This window comes from Otolemur garnettii, unplaced genomic scaffold, assembly GCF_000181295.1.
Source record: "Otolemur garnettii isolate 467f Iridium unplaced genomic scaffold, OtoGar3 scaffold00096, whole genome shotgun sequence".
NCBI classification, from domain to species: Eukaryota; Metazoa; Chordata; class Mammalia; order Primates; family Galagidae; genus Otolemur; species Otolemur garnettii.
Window position 1 is genome coordinate 7,840,352 of NW_003852491.1, and position 13,464 is coordinate 7,853,815.

The following is a 13,464-nucleotide window of genomic DNA, read 5'->3' on the forward strand; positions in this document are numbered from 1 at the left end:
AAAAAAAAAAAGATGTTCTGATTCACTCTGGCCTTTGATTTCTTTTCAGGTTATAATTGGGTAAGGCCTTGTAATCCTAGCACCTTGGGAGGTCAAGGTGGGAGAACTGCTTGAGATCAGGAGTTCTGGACCATCCTGAGGAAGAGTAAGACCCCATCTCTACTAACAATAGAGAAATTACTTGGTCACATGCTTTCAGGTTGCTGTGACCTAGGCTGCTGCCATGATACTTCAGCCTGGACAATAGACTATCTCAAAGCAAGTAGCACAGTGGTTACAGTGCCAACCACATACACTGAATTTGGTTCAAACCCAGCCCAGGCCAGCTACAACAATGACAATTGCAACAAAAAATAGCCAGGCATTGTGGCCAGCATCTGTAGTCCCAGCTACTTGGGAGGCTGAAGCAAGAGAATCACTTAAGCCCAGGAGTTTGAGGTTGCTGTGAGCTGTGACACCACAGCACTCTCCTGAGGGCAACACAGTGGGACTAAAAAAAAGAAAAAGTAGAGGGGTGGTTCATTAAGCTCCCACTTATTGGGCCACAATGTACAGGTATATGGACACTTCCTGGGTGAAGGACTCAACTACAACTCAGACTTTTACAAATGCAAACAATGTAACTTAATTGTATGTACCCTCCTATTAACCAGAATTAAGAAAAAAAAAGAAATATTTTATAAGAATTTGAGCATTTATGTAGCAACATAGATTGATAGATCTCATTTTTAAAAAATGGCTGCATAGCATATTTCATAGCAGCTAATCTTATTTAATTAGTTCTCTGCTAATGAACATTTAGGGCATTCTCCTAAATGTTGCTTTGTTTCTTTTTCTTTCTTTTTTTGGAGAGTAGGTCTCACTCTATTGCCATGGGTTAGAATGCAGTGGTGTTTTGAGGTTGTAGTGAGCTATGATCAGGCTATTGCACAATAGAGTGAGATTTTGTCTTTAAAAAAATAATTAGGGGTGGCGCCTGTGGCTCAGGAGGGTAGGGCGCTGGCCCCATATGCTGGAGGTGGCAGGTTCAAACCCAGCCCCAGCCAAAAAAAACAGCAAAAAAAAAAATAATAATAATAATAATAACAATTAGTACCTTTCCTATATGCTGAAGCAACAAAATTAAAAATACATGTGGGCTGGGCACAGTGGCTCATGCCTATAAGTAACCCTAGCACTCCGGGAGGCTACGGTGGGTGAATTGCTTGAGTTCAGGAGTTCCAGACAAGCCTGAGCACAAGTGAGACCCCAACTCTACTTAGAAAAACTAGCCAGGTGTTGTGGTGGGTACCTATAGTCCCATGTACTTGGAAGGCTGAGGCAAAAGGATTGCTCAAGACCAAGAGGAGTGTGAGGTTACTGTGAGCTTTGATGCTGCCATAGCACTTTACCCAGGGTAACAGAGTGAGACTGTCTCGAAAAAAAAATATTTGGAAGAAAAAAGCACAAAACCACATAAACTACAAAGGAATAAGCCTCACAAGAAATGTACAAAACATATAGAAAATGATATTTCTGGCCTGAAGGATCTGAGATAATAAGCCCTAAGTAAAGGGGGAGACATATTGTAAACCTGAAAGGAAAGACTCATTAGTAAAAGATGTGTATTATTCTTTTTTTTCACTTATTACTTTTTTTTTCTTTTTTTTGCAGTTTTTGGCTGGGGCTGGGTTTGAACCCGACACCTCTGGCATATTGGGCCAGCACACTACTCCTTTGAGCCATAGGCACTGCCGTCTTTTTTTTTTTTTTTTTAAGATATGGATTCTTAAATTCATTGCCTTCCTGAAGGATTATTTAACAAACTTGAAAATTCAAAGTTTGTATGCAATGCAATTTTTTTTTTTTTGAGACAGAGTTTCACTTTGTCACCCAGTAGAGTGCTGTAGTGTCACAGCTCACAACAACCTCCAATTCTTGGGCTTAAGCGATTCTCTTGCCTCAGCCTTCCAAGTAGCTGGGACTACAGGTGCCTGTCACAATGCCTGGCTATTTTTTGTTGCAGTCAGTCAGGATTGTTGTTTAGCTGGCCCAGACCAGGCTTCAACCTGCCAGCCTTGGTGTATGTAGCTGGCCCTGTAACCACTGTGCTACAGGCATCGAGCCTGCGATGCAATTTTTAAAAAATAGTCAAGGTGATATGTTTGACATACTAGATAATCAGACACCAAAGCCCAAAGCACTGGGGAAAAAAAAACAACTCAGGATATTATGGGCAAAAGTCAATCAATCAGTGGAGTGATAGAGGGATCAAAAACAATAATTCTATGAATTTAGCTTATGATAAAGGCTAAAGACTGTGAAATATTTAACTTTTCAATTGTATCCGTGCTGTGGATGGCTATATAACTTTTTTTTTTGAGACAGTTTTACTATGTCGCCTTCGGTAGGGTGCTGTAGTGTCACAGCTCACAGCAACCTCAAACTCTTGGGCTTGATTCTCTTGCCTCAGCCTACCAGGTAGCTGGGACTACAGGCACCGGCCACAACACCCGGCTATTTTTTGTTGCAGTTGTTTAGCTGTTGTTTTGGCTGGCCTGGGCTGGGTTTGAACCCACCATGTTCGGTGTAAGTGGCTGGCGCCGTAACCATTGTGCTACAGGCGCTGAGCCAGGCTATATAACTTTTTAAGTAATTTTTCAAAGACCAAAAATAAAGCCCCACAGTGTAAACTGCTACAGCCTTTTGGGAAGATGATTTGATTATATTTATCAAAAAGTTAAATGAGGCTGGGTGTGGTGGCTCACGCCTGTAATCACCACAGCACTCTGGGAAGCCAAGGCCGGCGGATTGCTTGAGCTCAGGAGTTCAAGACCAGCTTAAGCAAGAGAGAGACCCATCTCTAAAAATAGCTGGGCGCTGTGGCTGGTGCCTGTAGTCCCAGCTACTTGGGAGGCTGAGGCAAGAGCATCACTTAAGTCCAGGAGTTTGAGGTTGCTGTGAGTTATGAAGCTGTGGCACTCTACTGAGGGAAACAAAGTGAGACTCTGTCACAAAAAAAAAAAAAGTAAATGTACCTACCCTTTGACTCAACGATATACCTCAGAATTTATACCATGGATTTCTTTTTCCACTTAAGTACCAAAATTGAAGCTAGAAAAATGTTCAGTGCAGCAATTTTTTTTTTTTTTAGACAGAGCCTCAAGCTATCCCCCTGGGTAGAGAGCTGTGGCATCACAGCTCACAGCAACCTCCAACTCCTGGGCTTACGCGAGACTTGCCTCAGCCTCCCAAGTAGCTGGGACCACAGTGCCTGGCTATTTTTTGGTTGCAGCCATCGTTGTTTTGGCGAGCCTGGGCTGGATTCGAACCTGCCACCTTAGGTGTATGTGCCTGGCACCTTAGCCACTTGCGCCACAGGCACTGAACCGGTGTGCAGCAATTTTTGTGATAACATTTGAGGGAATGGCTGGGCATGGTGGCTTACACCTATAATCCTAGCATTTTAGGAGGCCAAGGTGGTAGGACTGCTTGAACCTAGGAGTTTTGAGACCAGCCTGGGGAAGAGTGAGACCTCATCTCTACAAAAAGATTAGCCAAGCATGATGGTACGCAACTGTAGTCTTAGCTACTCAAAATGCTAAGGCAGGTAGGATCACATGAGCCCAGGAGTCTAAGGTTGCAGTGAGCTCTGATGACACCACTTCACTCTAGCCACCACTGAACTCTAGCCATGGTGAGATAAAGACCCTATCTCAAAAGAAAGAACGAACTACTCAGTAAAAGACTTATGTTGTTAAGTAAGTACAGGGTAAACAAAATCAAATAGATGTGTACACTACAGGACTTCATGTCTGCAATATACTTTTGATCAAGAATCCCCAAGTTCCCAAGAAGAGAACAGGGTATTTCCTATACTCACCTGGCCATGGAAGACTCTGTCAAAAGACATCCCCAAACATACTTTAGGAAACAATGTATCCAAAAGCCATAGTAGTTTCTCATCTGCTGCCCAAACACCCACCCACTCACCCCCAACCAAAACACAGAGACAACCTAGTGCCAAGGTGAAAGGTTTAATAAGCGTTGCTCAGGGAGAATCATCTCTCACAGCTGCTGCCAGACTCTACCCACCCCTGCTCTCTTAGCTGTGCAACAGGTGAGTTAGTTGACCAGGGGCAGGGATCTGGACTCTTTAAAGAGAGAGCTGGGGCAAAAGGAGGCTCAGGAGGAACTCTGTGGGGGCTGGGCTCTTGGGAGTGTGGAGAACTAGTGGGCATGGGCTTCAGGCTGGCCCTTCTTCAGGCATTCCTAGCAAAGCCACAAGGGGTTCCAGGGGTGTAGGGGTCCCCATGGGCACAGGGTGGGTGCGTTCATGCTTGCGCAGGTCACTGGCACTCAAGAAAGCCTTGGGACAGTGAGGGCAGGAGTAGGGGCGCACAGAGCTGTGTGTACGGCTGTGTTTGCGCAGCCCAGCCCGGTCTGAGAAGCTCTTTCCACACTGGGTGCAGGGAAAGGGCCGGAGCTCTGGGTGTGACCGCTCATGTCGCCGCAGCAATGTCAGTGTGGAGAAGGTCTCCTTGCACTTGCGGCACAAAAACTGGGGGGGCTTCTCATCAACCTCCTCGCCTCCTCCACCTGGCCCTCCCAAGGGACCAGAAGCCACCCCAACACCAGCATCTGAGCATTCCACATGCTCCACTGTCATTCCCACCACTTGCCACTGTGTGGCCATCACGCCACCAGACTCTGGGGGCAGCCCTAGCAGCCCTGCAGCAGGCTCCCCAAGCCCAGCCCCTGTTGCTGGGGTGCCTGAGCCCTCGCTGGTCATGCCTACAGGTAGCGCCAACCCCACTACCAGCTCCTGTTGTGGGGGAGCCCCTGCAGCTTCACTGCTTCGATGGGTCCGCTCATGTTTTCTCAGGCTTGATGATACCACAAAGGACTTTCCGCAGGCGTTGCAGTGGAAGGGGCGCTCACCCGAGTGCACGCGGCTGTGCTTGGTGAGACTAGCACGCTCAGCAAAGGCTCGCCCACACTCCTCACAACGGAAGGGCCGCTGGCCTGAGTGCACCAAGGCATGCCGCTTGAGGTCCCAAGATGCCACAAACGTCTTGTCGCATTGCAGGCACTTGAATGGCCGGTCGCCCGTGTGCACCCGCCGGTGCATGGCCAGGTCGGCCGGCTGCCGGAAGTCCTTGCCGCACTTCTCACAGCGGTAAGGCTTCACACCCTCGTGTGCCCGTTGGTGGCGCCGGAAGCTTGACGGGTCTGAGAACATGCGGCCACAGCGAGGGCACAGGAAGGGTTTCTCTCCGGAGTGAGTGCGCTCGTGGCTCTGGTAGGAGCTGAGCTGCGTGAACCCCTTGCCACAGGCCGGGCAGCGATAGGGCTTCTGTGCGGCATGGATACGCTGGTGGCACGTGAGAGAGGATGAGCGGGAGAAGCTCTTCCCACACTCGGAGCAGAGAAAGGGCCGCTCACCGGTGTGTGACCTATGGGAGTATACTGGATCCAGCATGAAGTTGACAGACCCATAACCTGATCCCCTAACATCCATCTCTGGGGCCTAGGCCCAACCCCCTAAGAGCCACAGGGCTGCACCTCAGAGGGGAAAGTCTTCAGGCTTAGAATACCAGCTGAGCTCTAGCAAGGACCCTAGAGCCATCCAACCTCAAAGCCAGGAACCTAGGTCTGTCTGATCCCACCCGTTCCAAAGGGCTCCATCCCAAGCAGGTGTGCCCCCTCCTACCACCACATTCCCCCCTGTCCAATCAAAGGCAACAACTTCAACCACTTGCCCAGCCTTTTACCCCACCTCACGCTCATCCCAGTAGATCAGTCCCACTCACCTTCCCTTTGGCTCATTCCCCTCTTTGAGACTCAACCCCACATTGAGTAACCCCGTAACCCCACTCATTACTGCAGTCACTGCTGCCCCCACCCGGGGAAGGTGCCCTCACCGCTCGTGGTTGCGCAGATCCTTCAGCTCAGCGTAGGCCTTGCCGCAGCGCTCACAGCCGTAGGGCCGCAGGCCGGCGTGAGTGCGCCGATGCTTGCGGAACACTGAGGGGTCAGCGAAACTCTTGCCACAGTCCGCACAGGTATAGGGCCGCTCGCCTGTGTGACCACGCTGGTGAATCTTGAGCTTGGAGAGCGCGCCATAGGCCTTGGGGCAGTGTGAGCAGCGGAAGGGCAGCTCACCAGCATGCGAGGCCAGGTGCACACGTAGGCACACTGGCTGCATGAAGCGGCGCCCGCACTCAGGACACGGGAAGGGCTTCTCACCAGTGTGGCTGCGCCCATGGCTGCGCAGCTCAGGGGCCGTCTTGTATGCCTTGGGGCATAGCGGGCATGCATAGGGCCGTGGCTTAGCCACTGAACCTGACACCTTGTCCCCACTGGCTTCCTCTGCCTTGGGTTCTGTCTCCAGCTTTGGCTTCACCTCGACCACATCCTCTGTGCAGTTGGCCGGCCCATGTGTGGCAGCATGCCGTGCTGCCCTGGGCGCATTTGGAAATGTCTTGGTACAGGACAGGCATTTATAGCGGCGGCCAGAGCGCTTGTAGCCGGGGGCTGGGGACCGGGCCTCTGCAGCCTCCACAGCCTCCACCTCCATGGCCTTGGGGGGTGGGGCTTCTCTGCAAGAGAACCAATGTTAGACCAAGGCCATATCCCTTCATAATTCTTCAAAGGCCTCCCTCTCTCCTCATGAAACTCTCTTATAAAGCCTCAGAAGGAACGTTATCTTATCTGCATTTCCCACCCAGGGTGCAGGACCCCCACATTCTTTCTGCCAAGAATTCCTGGCTCTGACACCCTACATTCAAGTTTCCTCTCTGATCTGCACTGACAAAAGAATTTGGACCAGCTGACCTCAGAGGCACTAAGAGAAGAGGCTGGGGTTACAAAAGGTTCATCTGTACTTCCCTCCTCAACCTCTGAACTTTTCTAAACCCTATGGCATTCCCAGAAGGCCCAGGTTCCATTAGTCTCACCATCTTCCTTCTTCAGCTCAGTGTTCCAGGACTGTGTGAGGATGAAGGGTCCTGTGCAAGGCTGCAGATGCAGAAGGTACCCAGACGTGGGGCTGGCCTGTAAAAGTCTCCAAGCACCCAGGGAAGACAGACCTGGGACCAGAAGAGGGCAGAGCCAATGGGCTAAATATGCTAGTTTGTACTGTTTGGAAGTGATAGGTCCTCAGCATGTATGTTTTGCTTTTCCTCTCTGGTTGGTTAGCTGTTTGAGACAGCAACTGTTCACACAGAATCCTGGCCTTGCACAGCTGTAAGGGACTCCACCCCAGATAGGAATCTTGGTCCACCCTCTGTTCTGTAATCCTGCTGGGCTCCTATTCCCATAACTCTGGTAATGGGGAGCTCACTCTCTCTCAAGGCAGCCTGATCCACTGCTAACAGCTAGAAGCCTCTTTCTGAGTCATAATCAATGTATCTGATCTCATATGACCTGGGATACCAGCTCTAGCTGAGGTCCCTACTTTCTGATCCAGAACCCAGACATCCTGCAACCCATCTGCTCCTATGGATCATAGTTGAAAGGAAATAGGATTAATAGCTGCATTAGTCTTAACACCAGCTTATCCTCCCTGGGGGATGAAGAGAAGAGGATTATGGCAGATCCACTTAAGGAGTGTTGGGCAGCTGGTGCTGGGGAAAGGGGGCTGAAGGGAGAGGAGAGATAAGGAGAGCCAGTATACTCAGAGGCTAGGAGGTCTAAGTTCTACTTCCAGCCCTGTGAATGACTTACTATGAGACCTCAGTGAAATTAGTGCTTGTTTCTAGGCCTTTTTCCTCATCTGTACACCTCAGGGGTTGGTGGCTTCTAAGTTATGACATTGGAAGATGGAGCTGAGCTAAACCAGAAGAGTGCTGGGGGAAGTACAAATAGAGACTGAAGGCCCATTACTGCAGAAGCAGCTTATCTGGGGGGAAGACACAGGAGTCCCTGGGATGAGTGCCAAGGCTATATCCTGGAAGAAACACCCTTCTGCCTGAAGTCCTGCCTGGGTCCTACAAACAGCCCTTCCCCATACCCCTAGGTCCTGCACACTGCCCTTCCCCATACCCCTATGCAGCCAGAATTTTCTCTCTAAAGTACTATATGATGCTTCCTCTCCCCTGCTCAAGAAATTTCCATGGTGGGCTGGGCAAGATGGCTCACACGTGTAATCCTAGCACTCTGGGAGGCCGAGGTGGGCAGATTGCTTGAGCTCAGGAGTTCCAATCCAGTCTGAGCAAGAGAAGATCCTGTCTCTACTAAAAATAGGAAAACTAGTTGTGTGGTGCGTGCCTGTAGGCCCAGCTACTTGAAAGGCTGAGGCAAGAGGATTGGTCAAGCCCAAGAGTTTGAGGTTGCTGTGAGCTATGGTGCCATGACATTCTATTAAAGGTGACAGAGTAAGACTCTGTCTAAAAAAAAAAAAAAAAAAGGGGTGGCACCTGTGGCTCAAGAGTAAGGTGTCAGCCCCATATACCAGAGGTGGTGGGTTCAAGCTTGGCCCTGGCCAAAAAAAAAAAAAAAAGATTCCATGGCTTCTATCACAATATGCAAGATTCTAGGTCCTTTTTGGTTATTCCAAATCCTACCAATCCTTCATGTAAACCCTACTTCCCCCAGGAATTTCTTTCTGCATCTCCCCCTTTGGTTTTTGGCCCCAGTCCCACAAAATTCCATTCTACCCTCAACTTGGTTATTTCACTTTTCCCACTAAATGGTGGGGCTTGAATTCTAACCTTCCAGATGAGCTGAATTCCTCCTAGGAAGGAGCTCCCTGCCTATCTCTGGATGAGACACTCACTTACTCGCTCCTTCTCAGACCATCTCTGCAGAGTCTTCCTGATAGTCTGCTTAATAGGGCGGTGCCTGTGCCTCAGTGGGTAGGGTGCTGGTCCCATATACCGAGGGTGGCAAGTTTGAAGCTGGCCCCGGCCAAACTGCAACAAAAAATCGCCGGGCATTGTGGTGGGCACCTGTGGTCCCAGCTACTCAGGAGGCTGAGGCAAGAGAATCGCCTGAGCCCAGGAGTTGGAGGTTGCTGTGAGCTGTGATGTCCAAGCACTCTACAGAGGGCGATAAAGTAAGACTCTGTCTCTTAAAAAAAAAAAAAAGTCTTGTTAATAAAAATGATAGCTCACATTTAATGAGTGCTGCCAAATACCTGGCAGTTCAGGAGCTCACTAGGCTCTACTCACATGGGTGCTCTTTCTTCCCCAACAGCCAAATTACGTCCCACCTCAGGGGCTTTTGCTTGTAATAGCAGTTCTCTCTCACAGAGCTATCCCCCTAGAATCTTTGTATAGCTGTCTTTTGGATTTCATTTGGGTCTCAGCTCCCTGTCACCTCCTCAAAGAGGGCTTTTTTGACCACCTCTCTCTCTCTCTTTTTTTCAGTATAACAAAGAAAAATTTTATTTAAGAACAAAGAGAAAGCTTAGAGCCCTTCCAAAGAGAGTTGGAGGTGGTTCCCTCTCATGAATGAAAAGAGATGTGAGAGACAGAGTCGACCAACCTCTCTTATCTTTACCCCTGCCAATCACTTGCTAATCCCTCCTCTTTAATTTACTTTAGGGTATCATCTGGATAAAACGTCTTGTAAGCTTACCCGTGGACCAGGTATCATTCTAAGCATTTTATGCATACTATTCAAACAACTGAAGCTAATATCATAGCTACCTAGAACTGTTGTAGACTGAATGTTTGTGTCTCCCCCTCTTCCCTCAAACTCATTGAAACCCTTATTCCCATGTGACTGTATTTGTGGATAAGGATTTTTGTTTTGTTTTGTTTTTTGAGACAAACTCTTATTTTGTCACCCTGGCTAATGTGCATGGGCATCATCATAGCTCACTACATCTTCACACTCCTGGGCTCAAAGGAAGCTCCTGCTTCAGCCTGCTGAGTAATTAGGACTACTACCATCACACCTGGCAAATTTTTATATTTTTTGTAGAAATGGGGGGGGTCTCCCTCTTGCGTAGGCTAGTCTTGAACTCCTAAGCTTGAGTGATCCTCCTCAGCCTCCCAGAATGCTAGGATTATAGGCTTAAGCCACTGTCTCCAGGCAAGATAAGGCATTTATTCAAGTAGTTAAGGTTAAACGAGATAATAAGGGTAGGGGTAATTAAGACTAAATGAAGTAATAAGGGTAGGATCCTGGTTGATTGGATTAATTTTTTTTTCTTTTCTTTTTTTTTGGAGATGGAGTCTCACTCTATTGCCCTGGATAGAGCACTGTGGATGTCATAGCTCACAGCAAGCTCTTGCCTCAGCCTCCCTAATAACTGGAACTACAGGTGCCTGCCACAATGCCTGGCTAGTTTTTCTATTTTTAGTAGAGATGGGGTCTCGCTCTTGCTGAAGGTGGTCTTGAAGTCCTGAGCTCAAGCAATCCACCTGCCCAGCCTCCCTCCTATAGGGAGGATTATAGGACTGAGACACCGGATTAGTTTCTTATAAGAAGTGACACCACACTGCTCTTCGTCTTCTCCTAAGGCCTAAGGTGATCTGTGAAAATGGTTCACTATTCACTTGACCCAGAAAACCCCACAAGTCATGCAAGTACAGAGGTTCAAATCTTCGTGGTCACTTTAAGGACACATGTGAAACTGCCCAGGCCATCAAGGGTATGCATATGTGAAAAGCCACCAAGTATCTGAAGGATGTCACTTTAGCAGGGGTCCTCAAACTTTTTAAACAGGGGGCCAGTTCACTGTCTCTCAGACCGTTGGAGGGCTGGACTGTGGGCTCTGGGACAAGTCGGCTGCTAAGCAGGACAGGCAGTGGCGGCAAAAACACCCTGTGGGCCGGATGTGGCCCGCAGGCCATAGTTTGAGGACACCTGCTTTAAAGAAATAGTGTGTACCATTCTTATGTTACAATGGTGGAGGTGGTAGGTGTGCTGAGGCCAAATAGTGGGGCTGGACACAGAGTTGGTGGCCCAAAAAGAGTTCTGAATTTTTGCTGCACATGCTTAAAAATGCAGAGAGTAGGCTCAGCACCTGTGGTTCAAGTGGCTAAGGTGCCAGCCACATACACCTGAGCTGATAGGTTCGAATCCAGCCTGGGCCTGCCAAACAACAATGATGACTATAACTAGCCGGGTGTTGTGGTAGGCGCCTGTAGTCCCAGTTACTTGGGAGGCTGAGGTAGGAGAATCACTTGAGCCCAGGAGTTGGAGGTTGCTATGGGCTGTGATGCCACAGTACTCTACCCAGGGCAACAGCTTGAGGCTCTGGGTGCAATGGCTCATGCTTGTAATCCTAGCACTCTGGGAAGCCAAGACCAGTGCATTGCCTGAGCTCACAGGTTCAAGACCAGCCTGAGCAAGAGTAAGACCCGTCTCTAAAAAACAGCCAGGTGTTGTGGCAGGCGCCTGTAGTCCCAGCTCCTTGGGATGCTTAGGCAAGAAGATCGCTTGACCCCAAGAGTTTGAAGTTGCTATGAGCTATGTTGCCATGGCACTCAGGGTGACAAAGTGAGACTCCATCTTTAAAAAAAAAATGCAGAGAGTAATGCTGAACTTAAGGGTTTAGATGTAGATTCTCTGGTCTTTAAGCATAGCCAGATGAACAAAGCACCCAAGATGCATCGCTGAACTTAGAGAGCTCATGGTCCCCCTTAACCTATACATCAGCTCCCTGCTGCCACATCGAGATGATCCTTACTGAAAGGGAACAAACTGTTCCCAAACCAGAAGAGGAAGTAGAACAGAAGAAAAAGATATTCCAGAAGAAACAAAAACTCATGGCATGGGAATAGATGGCAACATAAGATAAAAGGATGTAACCAAAAAAAAAAAAAAAAAAAAAGTGACACCACAAAGAAGCAAACTAGTCATGGTCACAGCCAGTATTCAAAGCCAGGTGGTCAGACTCCCAAATTTTTGCACTCTGTTCACTAAATATTGCTTTGCTAGCATATACACATTTTTTTTTTTTTTTGAGACAGAGCCGCAAGCTGTCCCCCTGGGTAGAGTGCTGTGGCATCAAAGCTCACAACAACCTCCAACTCCTGGGCTCAAGTGAGTCTTCTGCCTCAGCCTCCCAAGTAGCTGGGACCACAGGCCCGGCTATTTTTTGGTTGCAGCTGTCTTTGTTGTTTGGTGGGCCTGGGCTTGATTCAAACCCACCACCTTAGGTGTATGTGGCTGACGTCTTAGCCACTTGAGCCACAGGCGCCAAGCCAGCATATACACATCTTATAGTTTGGTAGTTAATTCTTTGTCTCCATCACTAGAGTCCACACTGACAAAGAGCCAGGTAACTTTGACTATTTGTATCCTCTACATACACCAGAACCTCATTTAGTGACCCCCCCAAAATGGAAGGAATCAACCTTAGATACAATTTGAGCCAGGTATATAGCCACTGATTCCCCCATAGCAGGAGTGTGTAGGAACGTCCATCAGTAACTACATATATATATGTGTGTGTGTGTATGTATGTATGTGTGTGTGTGTATATACATATATATATTTTTTTTTTTTTTTTTTTGAGACAGAGTCTCACTTTGTCACCCTCAGTAGAGTGCTGTGACATCACAGCTCAAAGCAACTTCAAACTCCTGGGCTTAAGTAATTCTTTTGCCTCAGCCTCCCAAGTAGGTGGGACTACAGGCGCCCGCCACGGTGCCTGCTGCAATGCCTGGCTGTTTTCAGAGATGAGGTCTTGCTCTGGCGCAGGGTGGTCTGAAACTTGTGAGCTCAGGCAATCCACCCACCTTGGCCTCCCAGAGTGCTAGGATTACAGGTACTGTGCCCGGCCACCCCCTTTTTTTTAAGAGAGAGAGAGAGACAGGGTTTCCCTCTGTTGCCCGAGATGGGGTGCAGTGCCCCAATCATAGTTTCCTATAATCTCAAACTCCTGGGCTCAAGTGATCCTCCCAGCCTAAGTAGCTGAGACTACAGGTGCACACTCCTGGATAATTTTCTTATTTTTTGCAGAGACAAAGGTCTCACTATATTGCCCAGGTTGGCCTTGAATACCCGACCTCAAGCCATCCTCCATCCTCAGCATCCCAAAGCGCTGAGATTATAGGTGTGAGCCACCATGCCTAGTCAATAACTCTTTATTAACTGAATTTTTCTGGCTTCCTAAGTTCACAAGGTCCAGCTCTTGTTCCAGTGTCCCACAGTGGGTTTACTGTTGTTTGTGGTGTCTCTTCCCTTCCCTTAAAAAGGACAATAAGAAACAACTGTTGGCTGGGCTCCATTAGCAAAGTGGTTACAGCACCAGCCACATACACCAGGGCTAGCAGCTTCGAACCTAGCCCAGCTAAACAACAGTGACAACTGCAGGCCTGGCACCTGTGGCTCAAGTGGCTAAGGCGCCAGCCACATACACCATAAGGTGCTGGGTTCGAATCCAGCCTGGGCCTGCCAAACAACAATGATGGCTGCAACCAAAAAAAAAATAGCCAGGCGTTATGGCGGGCACCTGTGGTCCCAGCTACTTGGGAGGCTGAGGCAGGAGACTTGCTTGAGCCCAGTAGTTGGAGGTTGCTGAGT

General features: G+C 48.6%; 1 protein-coding gene across 3 annotated transcripts in view; it reads right to left on the bottom strand.

The window, feature by feature from the left end:
- Nucleotides 1-4,000: 4,000 nt before the first annotated feature.
- ZNF668 (zinc finger protein 668) overlaps nucleotides 4,001-13,464 on the bottom strand; it is an 11,471-nt gene continuing 2,007 nt past the window's right edge. The window contains exons 1-3 of one of the 3 annotated variants that reach the window (XM_023516710.1): nucleotides 6,939-7,895; nucleotides 5,904-6,581; nucleotides 4,001-5,435 (exon numbers count right to left, since the gene is read on the bottom strand). In XM_023516710.1, the coding sequence (XP_023372478.1) occupies nucleotides 4,226-5,435; nucleotides 5,904-6,559 (1,866 nt within the window). In that variant the 5' untranslated portion in view covers nucleotides 6,560-6,581; nucleotides 6,939-7,895 and the 3' untranslated portion in view covers nucleotides 4,001-4,225. Of the gene's footprint in view, nucleotides 5,436-5,903; nucleotides 7,896-13,464 lie in introns of those variants that run through there. The other 2 variants (XM_023516709.1, XM_023516711.1) reach the window with 2 other exon arrangements.